Source organism: Lytechinus variegatus, chromosome 7 (assembly GCF_018143015.1).
Source record: "Lytechinus variegatus isolate NC3 chromosome 7, Lvar_3.0, whole genome shotgun sequence".
NCBI classification, from domain to species: domain Eukaryota; kingdom Metazoa; phylum Echinodermata; class Echinoidea; order Temnopleuroida; family Toxopneustidae; genus Lytechinus; species Lytechinus variegatus.
Window position 1 is genome coordinate 28,156,449 of NC_054746.1, and position 22,488 is coordinate 28,178,936.

At 35.3% G+C, this 22,488-nt stretch overlaps 2 protein-coding genes across 2 annotated transcripts; one reads left to right on the forward strand and one right to left on the reverse strand.

The window, feature by feature from the left end:
• Window positions 1-3,213: 3,213 nt before the first annotated feature.
• LOC121418090 (cell wall protein DAN4-like) lies at window positions 3,214-3,780 on the reverse strand. Its single transcript, XM_041611795.1, has one exon. It carries the CDS (start codon window positions 3,778-3,780, stop codon window positions 3,214-3,216), a length of 567 nt encoding a protein of 188 aa, XP_041467729.1.
• A 10,230-nt stretch (window positions 3,781-14,010) lies between these two features.
• Window positions 14,011-22,277, forward strand: LOC121418894 (B-cell lymphoma/leukemia 11B-like). Its single transcript, XM_041613087.1, has one exon. The coding sequence runs from the start codon at window positions 14,029-14,031 to the stop codon at window positions 16,270-16,272; it is 2,244 nt and encodes a 747-aa protein (XP_041469021.1). The 5' UTR covers window positions 14,011-14,028; the 3' UTR covers window positions 16,273-22,277.
• Window positions 22,278-22,488: the final 211 nt, after the last annotated feature.

The window sequence follows — 22,488 nt, forward strand, 5'->3', positions numbered from 1 at the left end:
ATTTCAAATTGGCTGAAAACTAAATTTCAGCAAACATCACTCATCTTTTTTTTATCAATTGTTAAAGGAATCAGGCCAATGGATTTTGTTCAATGTGAAGAAAAGAAAGTATGAACTTGACATTATTTATCACAATCCTAAAGTTTTTGCTTGGTTAGAAGTGTGTTTATCCTCAATCACTTTTTGTCAGTTGATGAACTTAAATGACAGAAAGATGAAATCAGTTTGTCAGAGAGGATCATCATAAGGCCCAATTGGAATCAGCTTAATACTAATTTACATTTACATAGTTTCCAGTATTATCCAAAGGTTGAGATAACTGGACATATTAAAACTTCTGATGGAAAAGTCATTGCAAGAAACTCATTATACAATATTCCTGGAAAATTCTTCATTTGACATCAAGTTTCCTCACCAAACAGTTTTTTATATCCTCTTGGATGAAGCATGCCTTAAAAATAACACCGGCACGGGCTTTGCCACGGAAGATATCGCTGGTACTCAGCTAGGGTTCTGAATACTAAACCACATGTCCAATAATTACTATTTGCCTCTTAGAATTATGAAAGTTAATAGAAGAAAGAGTGGCTTGATTATCACTCATGTGTCTGACACTCTTATGGCCATGATTAGCCCCCAAATTTCACTTGAAATTCCATACATGACATTGGCTTGAGCATCCAGTGCATACCAAACACACTATCTCCCTCTGCTGCACGTAAAGAATGCCATAATTGAAATGATTGTTTTTAATTCTGAGTGGGGAGAAGGGAATAAGGCCTCATCTGGTACTCCTATTCTCCTGTTTAATTTTTGAAATTATTTTCTGGTCATTAGACCCTTGTCTTTTCCATTCCCCTCTCCAAATATTTCCACTGTGGTCTCAGATATTGATCAGTAGAGCATGCAGTATGTATCTCAGACATTCTATAATTCCCTCGCACAATTATTTTAAGGAGGAAAATATCTATAATCAGATGACACATATTGGCCTGATTATGAAAAATCTATGACTATAAGTTAATTATCATGATGATGATAATAATTTTAAGACGCAACATTTAAAGACTGCTATATATAAATGTTCTGAGTGCTACCCATGTCGTAGTATTAGGATAATTATTGATCTCTCCATTGACAGAATGATAGCATGCTATTCCCATGCTATAGGACACTTGTCCATGCTACTTTTTTAACATCTGATTAGTTCCTTCATTATCTGTTAACAACATTTAGATTTTTCAGATGAAATCATATAATGTTCATTTTCTGGTCATTTGGCTTTTATGTATTTTTGAAGCCTTTTAAGAGGTTCATTCCCTCATCAAAGTCCATTTCATTGTTTCCCCGGTGACCTCCAATCCAAAACATATTCTAGATAGATGAATTATCCACCATGTGAAAATAGTGAAAATAGTCATTTTAGAGCACTTTCTTTTCAATATACATGAACAAACAACTACAAAATGTTAGGTAAATGTGTTCCCCAAAAAGTATGAGTTATGAAAAATGACAGCTACAACTGTTTTTGGATCATGACTGTTGTGTGCACACAAAAAAGTTTTAACCAACCCCCCCCCCCTTTCATTCGGGGGAATTTCAGAGATCCATTATACAAAAATACAGAAATACAATGCTTTAAAGATGCAATTGCTTAAATGGAGGGTGGGGAGGACAGGATGATTAGTAAGTAATAAAGGAGAATGTGGAAAGATGGTATAGGAAACAAGTGTAGATGTGAAAGGCAAGTACTAGGGAGATGGGAGCAAGAGGGTTAAATAAGGGATAGTGAAAAGTTATATGTATGTTTCAATATAGTTTAACCAATGAGCTGGTAACTCCTTGGCTTAACTATCAAAAATTATTTCTAGTCACATTTAGGGATCATTTTGCTATCACATTTGTTACTGCAAAAGAAAAAAAATATTGGCAAGCAAATTTGCATTCCCTTTCCCCTCAGGTTTTGGGTTGAAATCTAAAGAGTTTGAGATGAACTGCGATGGAAGGATATCGTTTTGATCGGCATGTCCAGGGAGACAAGTGATGATATCACCTAATAGAATGATTCCTGCAAACCACACATGAATGATCATAATGTAACAGTACTTTAATGTGAAGATTCAGGGAGGGGGTGAGAAAGTTGTGTTGGGGGGGGACTAATTGTTGTAAGTTGCACTTATGTGATTGGCAATGGTAATTCCTGTGATGCTGCTATGTTGTTATTTTTTTCAAAAAAATAATTAGCTACAGTATACGGGTTTATGATTAAAGACGACTATTTTTATGATGACCTTGTCGATTAGCTACACTATTTGAGTCCTGTAATTATTAAGAATGCACTGGGCAATTAAAAATCATTTTGAACTTTACATGATTTTCCGCTCACTGGTACATTTCATGAAGCACCATCACTTAACTTTGTGTTTTATATTTTTACTGTACAGAGGTTCAAGGTTTACATAGAGTAAATTTTATACCACATTGCCTTTTTCTCATTTAGGGTAGTTTTATTTTATCAAATATCCCTCTTTCATTAATTAAACAAACCTAAATTTTCTTTTAAACAAGAAACGAGATAGCATGTTTTGCCAAATATTCTCATTGGTAACCATGCAGTAATGTAAACAAGAATGTTACTAATAACATGACAATGTACCTTCATTTGGTAAACACATGAACCCATCCATTCTCACATTTTTATTCTTCATCAAACTTACATTTTTTGCTATTGTTCATACTCATTTTGCTTTGTGTAATATGTTCTGGATTTTACACTGGCCTTCACCTAAAATATAGATATTGCTTTCACAGAGGACACCAAGAGGAAAAGAACAATATCAACAGAAAAAAAAAATCAATTTTACCGTCTGTCGGTTACTTTGCAGTCATGTCTCCACAATAAATGTAGCGTGAATATGGCCATAATGTACATTGGCTCATCCCACATGTACCCTTTGTGTTCAATGATCAAATATAGGGAGAGAGAGCTATTGTAGTCCACTGCGATGGGAAAATCATTTTAAGGCGAAAACAACAATAGTGGTTTATGGATCCATGCATGTTTATTCTAATGATAGACGATGTGAAACGTAACATAAGGGTTGATTGGAATCTTTTTAAAGATGGTAAATGCAATATGGACGTTGTTTGGTAAACATTAAGAAGAGATATTAAATTTTTGAAGAGTTAGAGGAGTACAGATATGTGATGGTCTCACAGAGCACTGAAGTTGTTATCGGGTGTGGTGGTAGTTGTTGCTGGGTGTGGTAGTTGTTGCCGGATGTGGTGGTAGTTGTTGCCAGGTGTGGTGGTAGCTTGTTGCTGGGTGTGGTGGTAGTTGTTGCTGGGTGTGGTAGTTGTTGCCGGGTGTAGTGGTAGTTGTTGCCAGATGTGGTGGTAGTTGTTGCTGGGTGTGATAGTTGTTGCTGGGTGTGGTGGTAGTTGTTGCCAGGTGTGGTGGTAGCTGTTGCCGGGTGTGGTGGTAGCTGTTTCTGGGTGTGGTGGTAGTTGTTGCCATGTGTGGTGGTAGCTTTTGCCGGGTGTGGTGGTAGCTGTTGCTGGTTGTGGTGGTAGTTGTTGCCATGTGTGGTGGTAGCTTTTGCCGGTGTGGTGGTAGCTGTTGCTGGTTGTGGTGGTAGTTGTTGCCATGTGTGGTGGTAGCTTTTGCCGGGTGTGGTGGTAGCTGTTGCTGGTTGTGGTGGTAGTTGTTGCCATGTGTGGTGGTAGCTTTTGCCGGGTGTGGTGGTAGCTGTTGCTGGTTGTGGTGGTAGTTGTTGCCATGTGTGGAGATTGCTTTTCCAGGTTAAGTTATTACTGCACCTGTTGCAATTTAAAGTTCTGTGTAATAAAAAGCTAATGCCAACCGAAATATACAATGATTTATTGGTTATATTTTGTCTTTATTAAAACTCAATTTTGTTTTTGATAGCAAGGATTTAACATCATGAGGGATTTTACTATGACGACAGATTACAAATCTATTACATTATTTGCGAAGACATACCCTTGTTTTGTTTGGAATCGGCTTTGTCAATGTTGGTGTGTCTGCAGTATATTGTAGTTGCTTTGAGGTATTGGAACTCACTGGTGATCAGTGCTACTTGGGGCCTTTTCACACGAGAATCTTGAATCATCATTGCAATGATTATTGCGATTCTTCTTTAGAATCATTGTACCATACTCACGTTCACTAGAAAACTGTGATTTGAATTTGAATTCCTTGGCGAAGGCGGTATTGCGTCCTTGGTGATTTGTCAATCAAACCCAATCAAAGAACTGCATCGCAAAAAAGAAACTACGATGAGTGCATGACAATTGTATTATCTACGGAAGTGCTTGAAAGGTCACATAAGCTCCGCCCCTCTAAAGAAGTTTTGGAGGTCATCCCTTTCAGACGTAAAATTCGTACTGTATTTAAGTGATACTTAACTGGAATTCACCTCAGGAGTAAAATTTAAATTCATGATTGTGATTAGCATTCGTGACTCTAGTTTGGTTTAACAAGTGCTAAAAATTTGTCATTAGAATTATTTTTCACTGGAATCATTTTTCAAGTTACGAATTTGGTACCGTGTGAAAAGGCGGTTAAAGAGTACCATACCTAATATGCTACACACACTTCACATGCCCCCCTGCCCCCATCTCATCATCCAACTTCAGCCAACCCTGTAACATTCTATGGCTAATGTAAGGCTACGCCTCATTCTCTTGCAATCCACACAATGTCTCGATGATCAACAATGCCAAGTTCATGGTCCGTTGGTTCAATATTGTCTGACAAGCCCTCCCAGTTTGCAGATCCAGGGGTCAGCGATAGCGATTCCGACTCCAAAGCAAATACTATGTCAGTTTGTCTGTTGTGAAGTGATGGAATTTGGTTGCACAGTCTAAATCCTAATCATGGACTGTAGGTTGGTCTTTGATTGTATTCTCTCAATCAACAACCACAACCTCACAATAGCCTCCAAATAACGCTGATGGCATGGATAGATAGAAAAGAAAAAAACGGGTATTCATTATGAAATATTCAGATGATATATATATAGCAATGGAATATGAATATAAAACTTGTTCAGACAACACATCGATATGATCTGTATAATGCTCAATGGCCACACCCTTTCCCTCCTTCATCAATATAAACATTATAATTGCTGTTTGATTTTCACATTGATGTTGAGTTGAATAGTGAGAAATGATTAATGACTATTAAAAGTCAATGGGGAGATGTAAAAGAAAGCAGAAACTTGTATAATCAATTTATTATTTTAGTCTGACTTGTTTAATTACATACATTGTATGCTTGTGTGGTGATCAGGGACTAATTCTACCAAACCTTTCTTTAATATTAACTTGCAAACTGCTCGCAATCCAAAAGGGTTCTTGATTAGATCTTGACCTCAATCCTTTAGCATATTCAAAGTAACTTTATCTTTTTCCGCGAAGTTTGTGTGGATAAGATGCTTCTGATAACTTTATTTTAATTCAGTCAGAAAAATTGGAAGAGAAACATAGAAACATTTTTAGAAATCTTTCTCTGCTTCTTAAATTAATTTCAAGGCAGACGTGGCAACATTTTGGCTGATCTTCAAGAGATAGTTACGCTCACACACAGGGGAAGGGCATCCAGACCAACTGGGTGTGTGTATGATCATGCAGAATAAATGATGCTGACCTACCTGTAAATGAGAGATATATTTACGTGCTTTGAGATCTGATTATAAAGTTGCTCCTCTGGAGTCATCGGCAAGGAAATACAAAGCGACGTGAAAGGGGCTGGGCTGTCATAGGATCGCGACCCAATCACATCATCAGAAGTCCTTAGTCACAACACAGACATCAGATAGCACCAATACTAGAATAATATCCCATGTTCAGTACCCCCCCCCCCTTCTCTCTCTGTATTTACCCCCCTCTCTTTCACACACACACACACACACACTAATTTACATATATGGATTTCTTTTCTCTCTCTCTCTTTCTCTCCTTCCTTTCTATCTGTTTAATTCTATGTATCGCTACATCATAACAACTCTGAAGTTGAACTTTTTCTTTCTTTCTCCATATCACTTATACATCTTCAAATTCATTTTGTTCTTTACAATATTTTACTGCTGAAATCAGTATACATTATTAATTTGAATGTCTGTTACATGTGATAGTATCCATGGATTCACCGTTTTGGTTACATAGTACAATTTTATTTTCCATCAGGTTTTTTTTTTTTCATTCTTCCCCTGATGTCTCACTGTCTCTCTTATTCTTCCTGTATAAAATCTTATCCACTTTCTTGTCTACAACTAATCAAGAAAAAGTACAATTTTTGTACGTTTATGCTGTCTGATTGCTTTCATTATGCACAGTAGTATTATTTATTGACATTGATGTATTTCTTCAGGGGTCTGTCTTCTTGAGATATTAAAATGCAGCAAAATTCCAGTCAGGGGAAGATTAATTCCGTGTTGCCACAACATCGGTCCCTTGCATACAAATTCAGTAGCCAGTGCAGACAGCTCTAGCCTCATTAATATGTTAGCTTGCATTTCATAAAATTCTCTGGAACATTGGCGGTTGGGAGCATATATTCAACATAAAGGATATCTTTGACGGCTACCCCTACCTACTTCTGCTAATGTAGCCAATTTGATGGTGTAAGAAATGCACACACATGCGCCCTATATATTATGAATGTGGTGTGTTGCGGACATTAAGCATTCCTGTCGGCATGCCAGGGATGTTTTATGAATCACAGTGGTCAGTGCGTGGCTGGCGGAGATGTCTTCACCGAATAGAGTCCAGTGAGAAAGGAAGGAAGTGAGATGAAGAGAGAGAGAGAGAGAGAAAGAGAGAGCGAATAAGCCACACCAATGTTAATCACATTCACATGGATGTTCATGTGATGGTGGCTTGCAGGCCTGAATGGCTAATACCAAACGTGCATATATATATACACACACACATCCATGCATGCACATCAACCACATGAGTAGCATACTGTGCTTAATGACTTTGATATACATGATGCTTCTTTGCATTCTTATATCTATGGGCCTTTTATCATGTTATTCCCCCCCCCCCCGATATTTTTTTTCATCATTAAAATTAATATTTCTGTATTCACACCAAACAGTATCGTGCTAAACACACAAAAAAATACTTTATTTAACTTACTTTGAACAATGTTTGTGTTTTAAAATAGTCTTACTACTAGTAGGAAACCAAACTACTAGTGACTTGGGACACTCAAAGCTCAATAAAAAGTACCAAGGGGGAATGCTTACACATCTTTAGCAGTACTTCAAACCTACTGACATTGAAGAAGGGGGTAATGTTTCAGATGAAGTACATAGGATGTATTCAATCACTTCAGTTAAGCTAGAATCACAAACTTGAATAGAAAAAAAACATGAAATATAATTTCTTGGAGAGAGTATTTAATCAAACTGTTTCTTTCCACTTTTCAAGCCCACCCACTGCACTTTGAAAATCAGTTAGTCTGACCCAGGAAGTAAAGGTCAATTTGGTGTGTAGGCAATACATACATGAACTGCAAGGCCTGTATTACAATGTTACATTTAATTGACTTTTAACATCTGTGGTTCCTTTTAAAAGTCTTCTTTTTCAGCAATTTATTTTGAAAAAGACATTTATTTTGCAACTGACTTAAAATCAATTAAAAGCAACCATTGTTTTAATTCTATACCCTTAAAAAGTATGTTGTGTCATATACCAAACTAAGACTTCCAATGTAATTAGTTTTGATGTTTTTTTTTATTTTACAGGGAATTATTTTTTTCTAAAATACACTAAGCTTGTGTAATTTGCAAAATAGCTGCTTCTTATTATGTTTATACAATATGCATGCGATACAATACTACATACTTAACTGACTTCTGTACTTTCTTCAGATCCTTAACCTTCCCCTTATCAGACTCATTGTTCCTCAACACACTTCTTATACCCCGAACCCCTACTGACATGAACTAAATCTTCAGTCTTAATTTTGCTTTCATCTTTTACAAGACTTTGTTTACGGCTTCAATCAATAGACTTCCCCTTCCATTCAGAAGTAGATTTCAAATGACAATAAACCAACCGCTCTCATTTCATGCCAATGAATAAACAGTGTTCATTCAAGAAGTCATTTTATTTTGAAAATGAAATTAATCATTCATGTCACAGTACATCCACAAACTGGTAAATCTTATTTGAAGTAAAGACCCCCAAAGAAGGGATGAAGGAAATGGGTCAGTTGATATTACATTCACTGCAATCCTGGCAAGAAATTTTCTTTATTATTATTTCTATATATTGTTTTTTTTCCAGTTCTCAGTTGCAATGCAGCTTTCTCTGTCGGATATTGATTGTTAAATATTTGTGATAAAAATGAAAATAGTGATGATGATCAGGATCTTCATCATAATGATCAACATCACAATGATGATGGTGGTGATGATGATGCCCATAATATCAGTAATTAAAAAAACACTCGTACAAAAAACATTGAATTTGGTTTAATTTTGGACCTGCTCAGACACAGTAAAACTTCCCTGTGTGAATGAATATAGGTATATATAGTACTATACTAGTCCATTCAGATTGTTTTGGTGACCTGAATCTAAGGACAAGGCCATTCCAGTAAATCAGTGCAGACTGATTACATAACTCAGGATGTATTTAGGATTACCCAATCAAGAGGACAAGGTTACTCCAGTCATGAGCCTTCCAGACTGATTACATAACCTGTGGGATACTACTAGGATTACATCCAAGGCTATCATAACAGACTGGACAGGGAATGTAAACAATGCCTCCCTATAGTCTAGGTTTTGCAGACCCACTTCATTGATTTTCACCAGAATTCTACTAGAAATTTGCAGATTTTTTAAAACAAACTAAATGATTAAACACATAGTGTGCTGTGTGGTTTGTATCATCACATAAAGGGTTGATGTTCATTCAGAAGCAGTTATGAGTACGAGGATGATGGCAGATCTATATTGGAGAAAATGAAGAGAAGAAGAAATTGATGATAAAAAAGCAAATGATGGGAATAAATGATATAGATGGGAAGTAACCCCAAAATAAAAAAGGAGATAAACTTTTGAAGGACTGATGGGGGAAGGATACTACTTTCCACGGTCTTTTTCAACATTAACCTAACACCTCAAATCACATTATGTGCAACTACATGTGTATATATGTTTTTCATTTAACATGTCAACATCTGTGCTGTACAAAGTTCCTTTGAAATCACAACTGCATAGTTTCCCTCTACAGATGGCGTTGTTTAATATATCCCAGTTCTTGCTCCATTGTGGGCAGTATTGAACTTGCAAGAGTGTGAACTTCATTAGTCCTTTCCTGGCCATCTTAATACTTTGATTAATTATTGGTGATTGAATAAAACTGAATTTAAATTCTTTGAGCCAGTTCATCTCCTGAGGCTATTTCAGGGGATCGTTTTGGTTGGTGAGAAGTCCAAACTAATTACGTCCTTTTACAGAGTAAAGGACGGTTTAACTTGACCACAGGCCAGTTGAAAGTCACATGTACTTTCACTGAGGTCAGTTGTGTCCTTGATCATATCAAAGTGTGATTAGAACAAATAGCTCCATGATTAGAACATGTTGTGATCTATTTATTGTATTAAGGTCTATGTCAGGGATATGTCAAATACTACCAACCTAGAATTTTGATAATTCCCTTCTCATGTATAAAGAACAAATGTTCATTATGTTAAAATGAATTAAGACTAAATTCATCAAAAGTTTATGTTACATTAAAGGAAAATGAAACCCAAGAAGAGAAGCAATCTTATTGGAAAGAGTAAAATGAGAGGAACAATTAAAAAAAAAATCATCAAAATCGGTTATGAAGTAAGCAAGTTATGGCAATTTGAAAACTCTTGTTGTACTTTCTATGGGCATCCTCAAATTGACAAACGTACTTCAAAATGGTTGATTTTGTGGACAACTCTCCATTTGTTTTGTACACAAATTTTCAGATTTTCCTCATTATCTTTCAAATTGCATATTGTCTCCTGAGCACAACACATGTCATTAGAAAATATAATCCACACCATATATGTCAAAGTCAGGAGGAGATAATGTGAAATATGTAAAATAAAGGGGAAAATATGTGTACAAAACAAATGGAGAGTTGTCCACAAAATCAGCCATTTTGAAGCATGTTTGCCAATTTGAGGATCCACATAGTAAGTACAACAAGACTTTTTAATTGTCCATAACTTGCTTATTTCATAACCGATTTTGATGAAACTTTTTTTAAATTGTTCCTCTCATTTTACTCTTTCCAATAAGATTGCATCTCTTCTTGGGTTTTGGTCTCCTTTAAAAGAAAATTTTTTTTAATCTTGCCCGTTGTTGTTTGAGTGGTGATAATCACTTGTTTAAAGTAACTATGAATATAGTTTTAAAAAAATATATTGTTATGTAGCTTGTATTTAGCTTGCTTGCTAAATATTCAGTTTTAGGTCTGTTTACATTTGCTTATGCATTTTGCCCCTGTGGTTACTATTTCATGTTTAAAACTAGAGAAATCTTGAAAGATGATATACATGTATGCATTAACTCACATTTCTATAGTTGGTCTTTACACAACATTGTAAATGTGATGATATTTCAGTCTGTACAGTTAACTAAATGGCACCAGAATATTTTCAAACGGAAGTAAAATGCTGTCTCAACCTTTTCACCCATTATCATTTCCTTTCATTTAAAGCAGTCCATGCATTAATAAATTGTTAATGTATATTGATGACACCCTGTAAAATGAATCCAAATCAAGTGAAAATTTAAAAAAAATGTTGCATTTATGAAATGCAAAGCCCTTCCTCTCACTGAATATTACATCAGATAAAAATATTGTAGATTTTTTAAATTTGAATTAGGGTTGGCCAATTTGCCCCCGCTACTGTGAACAAGAATGGCAGCTGGTCATAAAATAAAATTCACAAACTTATTGACTATTAACAAGCAATCGCTAGTTATTATTGCACTGTTGAATCTCAATGAATTCTACCCGCAGTCCATCATTTATCGATAATTGTGATTCACCTAAGTGTCAGCTGTCCAGATAGCATGCAATTTCTTTTACCTTTGACCAATCGACCAGTCACTGTGGTCAGTACAGTGTTTGAGTGACCTCCATTTCAACCGCTCCCAAAAGTCGGTCACTTGTAAAAGACAACTGCAGAAGGAAATCCATGCATGTGTTAAACTCACATTGTTTGGTTATGTTTGGCTGTGAAATGTATTTCAACCTATAATGACTTCACTGAAAGTTAACTTTATTTGACTTTATTATATACAATGAAGCTAATTTCCTTCATTCGATATGATTGGTGGATAACAAAGACTTGATGGGTCATGAGTCTTTGCTGCCTTGTTGATGTCCCCCAAGCAAAGTTTAAGAGTCTAGTATAATAAAGACATGAAGGAAAATAGGAGTATAAATGCATTTCCTTTCATGAATCAAATTTTCAAATCGATGGAGGAAACAAACCACTTTCATATAAAATTTATTTCCGAAAGCTTTAAAGGAGTTGAATGATAATTAGCACATGGCATGCCTGATAATGGCAGCCTGTTTATTTTTTTAATGAGCTGTCTCAGACATAGGCCTGTCTAGCCAAGTATTAATTCTACTGGTACCTATGAACTTTTCCTGACCTGGTTGATTTCACCCTAAACTTTATACTAATACTCACACCTCGGTGACAAAATATCACAATTCAATCTTACCGCGAATTATAACTGAGAATTCATACTGCCATTCTTTACACCTTCATAGTCATGGGTTAAAAAAGTAGGTCAAGAAAACGAGATGGGTGGATAGCAATGGAGGAGGTGGAGGTTCAGGGGATAAAATAAAAACACACCAGGAACATGTATGTAACACTTTTATAATGGGAAGAAAAAGGGGTATAGAAAGGGCAGAGGGGGCTCCAACCTTCAAGGAAAGATAAAATTGTAGGTCAGCAATGAATTAGATTTGGCATTTGTGGTAGTAATGATGGTAAAATTAATAGAGATGATGGTCATTGCTTTGGAACTAATATCCAAGGTCACTTTGACCAATTGAATCTTGATGTCTAGTGAAGAGTTTAGACCTGATTAGGCTTGCATACGCTTGGCCTACATTGCTACTAGATTCACAGATTTAACGACAATCGACTTCAGACAAGAAAATATGATTTTGTACTAGAATTTTTTTTCATTGCTTGTTGTTATATGAATAGGTGATCTCTTTGAACCCTTCCCCTCTATCATTTGATGTAACTTGCATGCCAAAAAATATGAAGATTAAATTGATAAAAAGAAATCTTTTTTTTTCTATCCTAAAATTGAGCGATATAAATTCACATAATGTAAATATCTGTTCTGTCAAATAATGTGAAAGTTTTCTTTCATTATTTTTAAATTAACCTGCCTATGTCTAGCCATTGATGTTGATGACAAAGCTGAATCTGAAATTGATGTATAATCCCAAGTTCTTAAAAAGTGATCATTAAGCCACTCCCTTGTGAGAATAACTTTCATTTAAATCATATTCAAACTAGGAAGACTTCATGATATTTTAAGGTTTATTTTAAGGTTTGGTTTTCACAGAACAGTCATTTGCACACACAAAAATCATAGTGATATGCAAAGTAGTGATGGCATCACACACTATTCTTTAAAGATTTTAGTAATTTTCAATAAAATATTGAATATATCAATTTTTCAAAGATTTGAAATAAACAAATGTGTTGGTTGAAAAATAATGACATACAATAATGGTGATTCTACACATGTTCACTGAACAAGCAGACCATATATTACAAGGGGAAAATAGTGAAATCTCATGTTTCAATTTTCAAAGAGCAAAGTCCAAAAGTCTTGTTGTTTATGTAACTTTTTTTTGTAAGATTGAGTACAACTTTAAAATTAAATACTTTCTTAACTTACTTCTACTTTTGATGACATATTGGTGTTGTGCTCATTCTATTCTTCTACTTTTAATTCAAATCTATTAGTTGTTAGGAACCCAACTTGGGATGGACATATTTAAAAAAGAAACAATGTGAAAATTGCATCAATGAATACAGAAAGTAGTAGTTTCTTTTAAAATTCATAAGAAAGCTAGAGGGACCTATTATGAGAAAAGGTATATGTACATGTATAATGCATGCATGATTCTGTCTGCAAATAAGAGTTATGGATGCCATGCAGAATATTCATGAAGATGTTGAGTCGGTCAAATCCTAGTACATCCCACAGTGTCATATCATTATCCATTGGCAGAAATGCCAAACCAACTCATCTTATAAAAATATATAGGGAAAAAACACTTTCTCTTTCCATCTATAAACTTTCTATTTCTTTTCATTACAGCCTGCACTTGCATTTATTTACGAAGCTGTCCCCTCATTTTGCCTCAAAATATAGAATGAACCTGTTTATAAATTCATAGATGACGCCCAGTGTATAAATTCTACATAGTACTTTTCATAGAATTGAATTAGAATGCATTGACAGCCCGACATAGTTTTTCACTACGGATTAGGATTTATTGACAGCTTGTTTAAGAATGTAAAGGGGGAGAATCTATTTCTAACCTACTACATTTTTCTCAAGATGAACATCTGATTAAGTTTTTGTGATGTATTAAATGCCAATGACATACTTTAGAATAATTATTTGATGAATTCTTTCTAAGCCCTGTATATTTCTTTAGTCTGATAATTTAAAACATGTTAACACCCACTGTAATTATTTGAATTAATCATTCTTAGTTTTTAAAAAGACTTATCATTGGTTTAGTTATATGTATCATTTGATACATGCTAAGATTTTTATTATTTTATCATGATTCATCCATCTTTTATATCATTTCTACTTTTTTTCTTCTCATTTACATTCTCTCTCCCTCTCCCCTGCTCTTAGCTTTAAGATTTGTTACTGTTCTATTTATATGTATGTGATTTTAATAAATTTAATTTACCTCAAAATATAAGCATTCTCGATGTTTAATGAATTTTCCTTTTTATATTCTTTATTTCTCTTTGCAGATCCCCACGCAGCTGAAAAATACATATGTGTGTCTTGCAAGGGCTTGTTTGAGAATGCTGCAACTCTCCTAAAACATGCACAGGAGGACCATGGAATGCAGATATACACATTTCCAAAGGAGGAGAGACCTTTCTCAAGGTCCCGGTCTGTGTCTGTGGAGTCGGTCTCTCAGGTTGACTCCCTCTCACCCAAGAGCACAACATCTAGCACCAGCAAGCAGCTTATTCCCAAACCAATAGAGAGCAGTTTACCACAAATTATTCACCCTCCACTGGCTCCTATACCAGTCCACAGTCCACATTCTCATCCTGTAGATGGTCACACGCCACCGTTTCCAGTCTTAATTCGTCCAACGGGCCCAGATAGGCTGTATTCACCTGGGATGGAGAGGCTGTATCCCCATATAAATCACATGCACCGGAGGGATTTTCATATGCCTCCTCCAGAGAGTAGAATCACTGAGATACCACCACATATATCTCCTGTCAGCATAGCCGACTTTCACACTCCTCAGCTGCCATTTGTCCCCCCTCCACCGCCACCCCTACCGCCACCACACCTTCAACCGCAACATCAACCACCGACGGATTCCAGTGCTGCAAACCACTTGAAGCTGTTGGCCAAAAAGAGCCCACCACTCTCACCACACAGGCGTCTGCCTTACCCTGGCTATCCGACCCGCAGGTATCCATCTTTCTCGTCCAAGGGCAAGTCATGTGAATTCTGCGGGAAGACGTTCAAGTTCCAGAGCAACTTGGTTGTCCATCGCAGATCTCATACAGGTGAGAAACCTTTTAAGTGTCATCTGTGTGACCATGCCTGCAGTCAAGCCAGCAAGCTAAAGCGGCACATGAAGACGCACATGAATAAACCACCATCGGCAATGGGGTCCGCTCCAGATATGGATGATAAGGATGAAAACAGCAATGAGGAAGAAGGGCAAGAGGGATCAATGGGCACCGGCGATAGAAAGAATATGAGTGATAGCTCCTCCCCAGAAGAGGAAGAAATGGAGGAGGAAGAAGAAGAGGAAGATGAGGAAGAGGAGGAAAAGGAAGAAGAGGAAGAAGAAGAGGAAGAACCTGATGAGGCAGACATGGTTGATATAAAACCAAAGGAACCTGAAAGAGAGGATGAAGAAATAACTGTGAAGTCTGAAGGTGAGGCCAAATCATCAGAACAAGAATTTGAAGAGGAAAGATCCAAGGAAAGGAGGCCATCAAGTGCTGATGTGGAACGCGTGAGGAATGTGAGCAGAGGGAGTCCTAAAGGGCTATCACATCATCATTCTTCATTGTTAAGTGAGATGATGGTCAATTCTGGATTAGATGAAATTCAGCAATACAGCGAAGCATTCAAGCAGGCCATAGCAGAACGGAATATAATCTTTGGAAAGCCTCGATCATCGAGTGATGTATCGTCACCAGAAAACCACCATCCACGTAATTCTAACAGCAGGCCACCATCCAGACCACAGGATCACCACAGTCCCATTGAATCAAGTCTGATGGCAAGGCTACGAGCAGAGCATACCCTTCTGCAAGGTAATCATCCTTTAACACCAGGTATAGCAGAGCGTAGTGCTATGTCTGACTTGGAACTGGTGACCAATCGCATCAAAATGGAACCATCAACATCATGGCCACCTTCTCCTTTAGCAATACACAGAGAACCACTCATGTCATCACCCGTCCGCTCAGATGCCAGCCCACTTGGAACAACAAATGGCGGTCCAGCTGCTTTCTTTGCTCAGCGTCGCTTCATAGAATCCAATGGTGGCATGCCATCCAACGCTGTACTCCCGTACTCAAGTCCTCCCAATAGAATGAAGCCACAAAGGGCAACGGAGAAACGGAGCGATACCTGCGAGTTCTGTGGCAAGCGGTTCAAGAATTGCAGCAACTTGACGGTCCATCGTCGTTCACACACTGGTGAGAAGCCGTACAAATGTCAGCTGTGTTCATATGCTTGTGCTCAGAGTAGCAAGCTTACACGCCACATGAAGACCCATGGTCATGGTGCAAAAGAAGTCTTCAAGTGTGAGGTGTGCAACATGCCCTTCTCTGTCTACAGCACTCTAGAAAAGCACATGAAGAAAGAGCATTGGGGGGCCATCAAGGGGTTGGCACCTCGTTCTGACGCGGTGGGTGCACGAATGTACAGCTACAAGGCCAATCTACCAGGATTGTCTAAGTGATATGAGGTAGTCACTCTAAAAGAACAACCTCAAATCTACAAGACTTGCCTGTCTTGAATGAGAACAGCCACTCAAGGCTGGTTCTTCCTTGCAGCTGATTCCCGTCGTATTCACTCCATGGAGTGAAAATGTCTGTCTAGTATAACTGTAAATGTTCCACAACCCCTAGTTTGCAGTAGCTTCTTAGCAACTTGGATAGTGGTGATCTAATTGTCACTCTAATTCCCACATGACAACTCTTTAGCCAGCCATGTACTGTCTTCATTACAAAACAGGCAAGTCATTTTTAGCAAGCTTACATTTGCAGCCTATTAATGCTCAATGCTATCTTTAAAAGCCTTTTGCTTTTAAATTTTTTTTTGTTCACTTATGGGCAGTCAAAACCGCCATACAGTGATTATTTATAAGAAATTTCTTCATAGAAATTTGATAATTTCTTCTGCAGAATCTGAGTCTGAAATAGAAAAATAAGTTGATAATGAAATGTACAAGTTTTTCTACATTTGTGAATATCCTAAGATTTCCACTCTTCATGTATTTCTACGTGGGAGAATGGAGCTTTCCATGAAATGAATTGGAGCTAGAAGATATCCATTCCATGTCTGTCTGCCTGGTGTAGGGGTCTTATGTATAAAGTAGTGTAGGCAAAAATATAGCTTTCTTTCTCCTGGTCCTGCTTGCATCTTCAAGTGAGCTTATTGCAACACAGGCCTGATGGTCCTAAATATTCAAGTGGAATGTATGATGTATACATCATTGGCTGCATATCATTATCATGGAATATTGATAAATATAATGTCTGTCATTCATTGCCAAACTTCGAAATAAAAAAACTATGAAATAATAGAGTTATGAAATTATTGAAATATGAATTAAGTGAAATATTTAAAATTGAAAAATCTTCAATGCTGTCATTGGATCATGCTGCACTGAATTATCCAAAGCACTTTATTAAATATGAAATTTATTACAGCCTTACAAGATGGAAGTAAAGATTAACATTCATTATGCTGCTAGAAAAAAACAAGCTGCAAATATATACAAATTTATATTTATATTTTAGATCTGACTCTTGAGATGTGTCACAGTGTTAAAGGTAGTAGTATCCATTGTTAATGATATCTCAAACCTAAAAGAACATGTAGGAGTATAGTAACATAATTGAAACTTGCAAACAAGTTTGATGAATCGAATTCAAAATTTAAATGTCTTGACTTGCATTGATTAACAAGATATGGGGATTGATATTCCATAGCAACACATTTTGTCAGTGAAATAAAAACATGTACTTCAATTGAAATATTTGCTATTTTTTATAAAACATTCGTATCACAGGAGAATGAAAGTCGAATTGTGTCCTTTTATTTGAGCAATTGACAAATCAGGTTTCAGTGCTGAAAAACTAAATCTTGCTTATTGGATAAAAAAACAAGTCTAGAAAAATTCACAATACAGACTGCTTTGTCTGCACCAATCGGTACTGTATGCACTATATATCGTAAGATGAACCACCTACATTGATCTGCACTCACCAATATAATTAATCATAGAAACGATATCTTTTGTAATTCTAAAATTTGAAGTATTTCAAATCCTAGTGATTGCAAGGCTACATTCTGCTTGTACTTCATTCTGTAGCATCCATGAGAACACAAAGGAATGAGGAAAGGTCTATGCTTAATGCTGAGCAGGATGTAGCATGAAATGCATTGGTCACTTCTTACTATGATAATATATTGACAACTCTAGGTTGGAAATTCATGTGCATGGGTACCTTGAATGTTATTTTTAAAGTGAGTTTTTATGTATTACACAATGCATAATCTGTATATTTGACTTTCATTCTCCTATCAATATAAGAAAAATAATTTTGAGGAGCTATTGCTTTTCTATGCTCTCTATGTGGAATGAAATGAGGCAAAATGTAAAAAAAAATAATGCTTCTATACTTTCTGCTTCAAATTAGTTTTTAAGTGCAAAAACTGTGCAGAATATCTATAAATGATAGTACCAATGATATCGTCTTTGATGACTGAAATAAACTAAATTGTGCCTAAAGTTTAACATGGAGCATCTCATTGTATTTGCCCAAAATGAATAAAATTCAGTGACCAATTCTTCAAGGTAAATGTATCCAAGTGCCAAAGAAGAATATATGTTTTTGTTCATTTCTGGAAAGACCTATGGAGTAAAAAGATTATAGATGTTTGTAATGAGGTAGTAAGAAATATCTTAAGCCGAAATTTGTATGAAAAGTGTAACAATAAATAAGGTAGTCACTGGTAATTTGAAGGTAGAATTTAACTGGAAATTTTCTCTCTTGTTGGATGCATGTAAGATTAAGTCTATAGACTCTTTAAAGAGTTCAAATGATACAAGTTTGTAATAATAGTGTTTTACCAGTTGTCAGCAGCTACAGGTGATGACACAATGGATGTCAAAGTTAGTCTTGCTAACAGACTGGATCTAGCCATGGAATATGTTTTGAGCCAGAATACAAATCTATGTTCCATCATATTGGATGATGGGTGAAGAATCCATCGGCCAGTAGTTGTGGTATAAAGCTCCAAACCTGGATGTTTAAAACTACTAATAATACCGGAGGAAAGCTTGTGTAGTGTAGCAAGTGAAAAAAAACCTTGGAATTTGTGAATTTTCTGGTAAATTGTGGAGAGTCCATGAGGAACATGCACTGCCAGCATTCATATCCAGATCTTTGAAATGTAAGGTGTAAAATGAACTATGCTAAGTTAAGTATTACTCTTTGGAGATCCGTAGAGGTAACAAACGGATGTATAGTGTGTGAAAACAGCCGTTATAAAAAAAGGTGTTTGCTGCTTGCTTAGGAAATGATGCTATTCAAGACGAAAAGACTGTAGTGCGGAAATTCTGAAATTATTTTAATGTGTTTGAAAAACACATTTTTTTTACTTTAATTTCTCATCAACTGTTATTGTATTTTTTTCTTTTTGTTTGATACTGTTGTGTGTTTGTAAAAGATGAGAACTTGTGTCATATCCTCTGAAATGTATGTTGTTTGTTTTCTTATTAATGGTATGAACTAAAAAGAGCTTTGTACGTCTGGGATTTTTTTTTGCAGAGCAAAAAGTTAGGGTGATGTATGGTACTCTACTTATGCTGCTTGAAATCCTGAATTCGAAAGATCATCATGTCTAAAGATTTAAAACTTGTGCAATATTTCTATTTCATTACATTTTTTTTAATTATCATTTTAGTGCTGAAATAAGTCAATTGTTTAAATGTGATTTGCATCTTAGGGGATTGTCAGCTTTTTACTGTGAGTTTTTGATTACGTTTAGTAGGTGTAATTAAGATGCTAAGAGTGATTAGTTCTACCATATAGGTATACTAAGAACCAAACAAACCCTAAACAAGCATGGTTATCCTTTTTTATCACTAGTATATATTAGGTAATACACTAGAGTAAGCTACATCAATTCACTGAACAAAACTATCTATGATGTTACAAGATTGTTGGAGAGTATGAAATGCTACTTGGGATGGTGATATTTGTTTTGTTTTTTCATCTTCTTTATTTGGGTAGTAGGTATTGATTGTGGGGGAAATCTGTACAGAATGTTAGGTAGGTAGGACTACAGAGGTGGAATTATATATATTGTAGTTTTCTATCTACCTGTATGTGTGTGGTGGGGCACAAGGAGAAATGTATATAAAAAGAGCCCACTAACACACATGATTGATATTTACATTGCAGAATAACACTTTTTACTTGTCACACACACAAAAATGTTTCAATCTTTGGATTCATAACAAATACACCTTCAATTTGTTTCTACCTTAAGATGCAGTGCTAGAATGTACATAAATGAAGGGAATGTCTTTAAATTTTGGAGATGTGGTATTCACATTTAAAGGTTTACCTTTTCATTTGTGTCTTTCTTTAAAGGCTGCTTCATTAAAACGCACCTTTAAGGCACATAGCATGATTTCAAGTAACAATATCTACATTTCACAGAAATATTATATATATAAATATATATCTATACATATTTACATTACAGTGACACAATTTATCTGTCTTTTATAATAGATTTTCTTTTTGGCTATACCCACTTGACAATCTAACACAATTTTAATTTTAATTTTTTCTTGTCGAAATCTTATGATTGTGATGCCTGTCTAGAAGTATGATGTGATGTATATGGTTACATTGAAGTCGTGGATGTAAATATTTCATAGATTAAGAGAAATTACACAAACTGACTGGGTGAGTATTCTTGAAATATTCTATTAAAAAAAATTCACTGAAATAGATGAGGTTTGAAAAGATATAGCTGTTGACTGGAGAAGGGTTTTATATTGACAGCAAAGTCATCAACAATCTGTCCAATCACAAGATATTTTGAGATCGATCCATTGGAGAAAAAATATGAAAATACAGTCTGCATATTGATACATTGCTATATATTTATACCACAATGTTCTTATGAAATATGTCAAGTTTTATTCTTATCTGTCAAGTAGCAAATTGATTGGTGTTTGTTATTATTTATCATGCTTTGCAGCTATTCTTTAATTTACCTTGTGTATTTTCCACTGTTTTTTTTTCTTCAATCACATGACCCGGTTGTAGGTATACTGGTGACACTGTTCTGCAGGTTCCTATGAATTATTACCGGTAGTCTTTAACGTTATAACAGTTTTTTTTTCAGTTCTTTGCTTGCATGAAATCTGTCTATTATTTTTTTATAAGAGCTGGTGTATTATCACAATGCAGTTTTTCCTATTATCTGAAATAGATGTACTCTCTTGTGTATAGTGAATGAAATCCCTAGCAATTGTTTTATTTTATATCCTTGTACTAATTAGATTATTAGCAGCTGATGCAACCTTTAGACACAGACAATGTCATCCCAACCTAACTATTAAGTTATCAAACTGAAATCTAAAACTTGTTTTACAATTTTTTTCCAACATCCATTCTAATGTCCCTAATATTTGTGTAAATAACTTGTTCTGTGTTGTGAATATTTCCAAAATAAGATCTCACATAATTTTCAATATACTTCCTAACAGTTATATGAACCGTTTATTACTTGATTCATGAATTTACTCAGAAATTTCAATAAATATACATGAAGGTTATATTTCAAATTTACATTGACATTTAGCACATCATTTAAGAATTTATTATTGATAGGCCTATTGTAAAAAATGAAATAATTAAGACACGGTGTTTGAAATGATGGAAATACCCAAGAACAAAATTTGAACAAGGAGAGAATTGTTAACAAACATTTATTGTTGATTAACTACATTTCAATTTTAAAAGTTCCATATTGTTGTTATAGGCTTATTATTCAAAAAAAGACAAACCAAATTACTCAAAGAAAGGTTTAAATACATTTGCTATTGTCAGGCAAAACATCTTTCAAGCTTTGGGCCACGAAACTTAGCATCGAATTTTTCCTCGATTTTTGCATCATAATCTGGCTAAATTCTGCATTCCTCAATTTTGATTGGATAATAGTTATTATCTACCATTTGTGATTGGACGAGGGGTTGTTTAATTATGAAATGCTGCCCTCTTGGTTGTATCCCCCATATGATAAATATGCTGCCTTTTTATTTGTGTGAGTTTCATTGTCATTGAGAGCTGCGTGGGAAGGATACAATTTTTCATTATGCACGTATAAATATGTTTCCAGATTCCTATAAAATGTTTGTTATTCCATCATTATTGACTTTAGAAATGATAACATAATAATTTTCATGAATAACCTTCATTTAAAATCAAAATAACAAATACTAGAATGATTATAAAACAAAAAAAATGAAGTATGTTACTTGGTTACTGAAGGAATTCGAAGTTGCTAATCTGGTAATTTAAAAAATAAATCAAAGTTTTTACTTAAACTTGTGAATCAGGAAAGAGTATTGACAAATAGATGGACATTGGAACACTGTGAAGGTTGAACATAGTTGTGAGAAGGTTTTGTGTTTTTTTTAAGATAAAAGTGTTAGGGATTTAAAAAAAAATCTACTAAATAAAACGGTCGTTGTATGTAGTCAATAATTGCAGCTGAATCCTGTTATAGTTTTAAGAAGAATGTACGCCTTGAGTGAAAATAGGAAGTGTTGAACGTGCTTGTTTTTTTTTAATGAAAGAATGTTTGTATTTTAATTGGAAATGGGCAGATGGATTCAAATTTGTACAAATCACCACTGACCCAA

Excerpts from the sequence above, each read along its gene's own strand:
- LOC121418090 (XM_041611795.1), bottom strand. The coding sequence starts at position 3,780 with ATGGCAACAACTACCACCACAACCAGCAACAGCTACCACCACACCCGG.
- LOC121418894 (XM_041613087.1), top strand. The coding sequence starts at position 14,029 with ATGTTTAATGAATTTTCCTTTTTATATTCTTTATTTCTCTTTGCAGAT.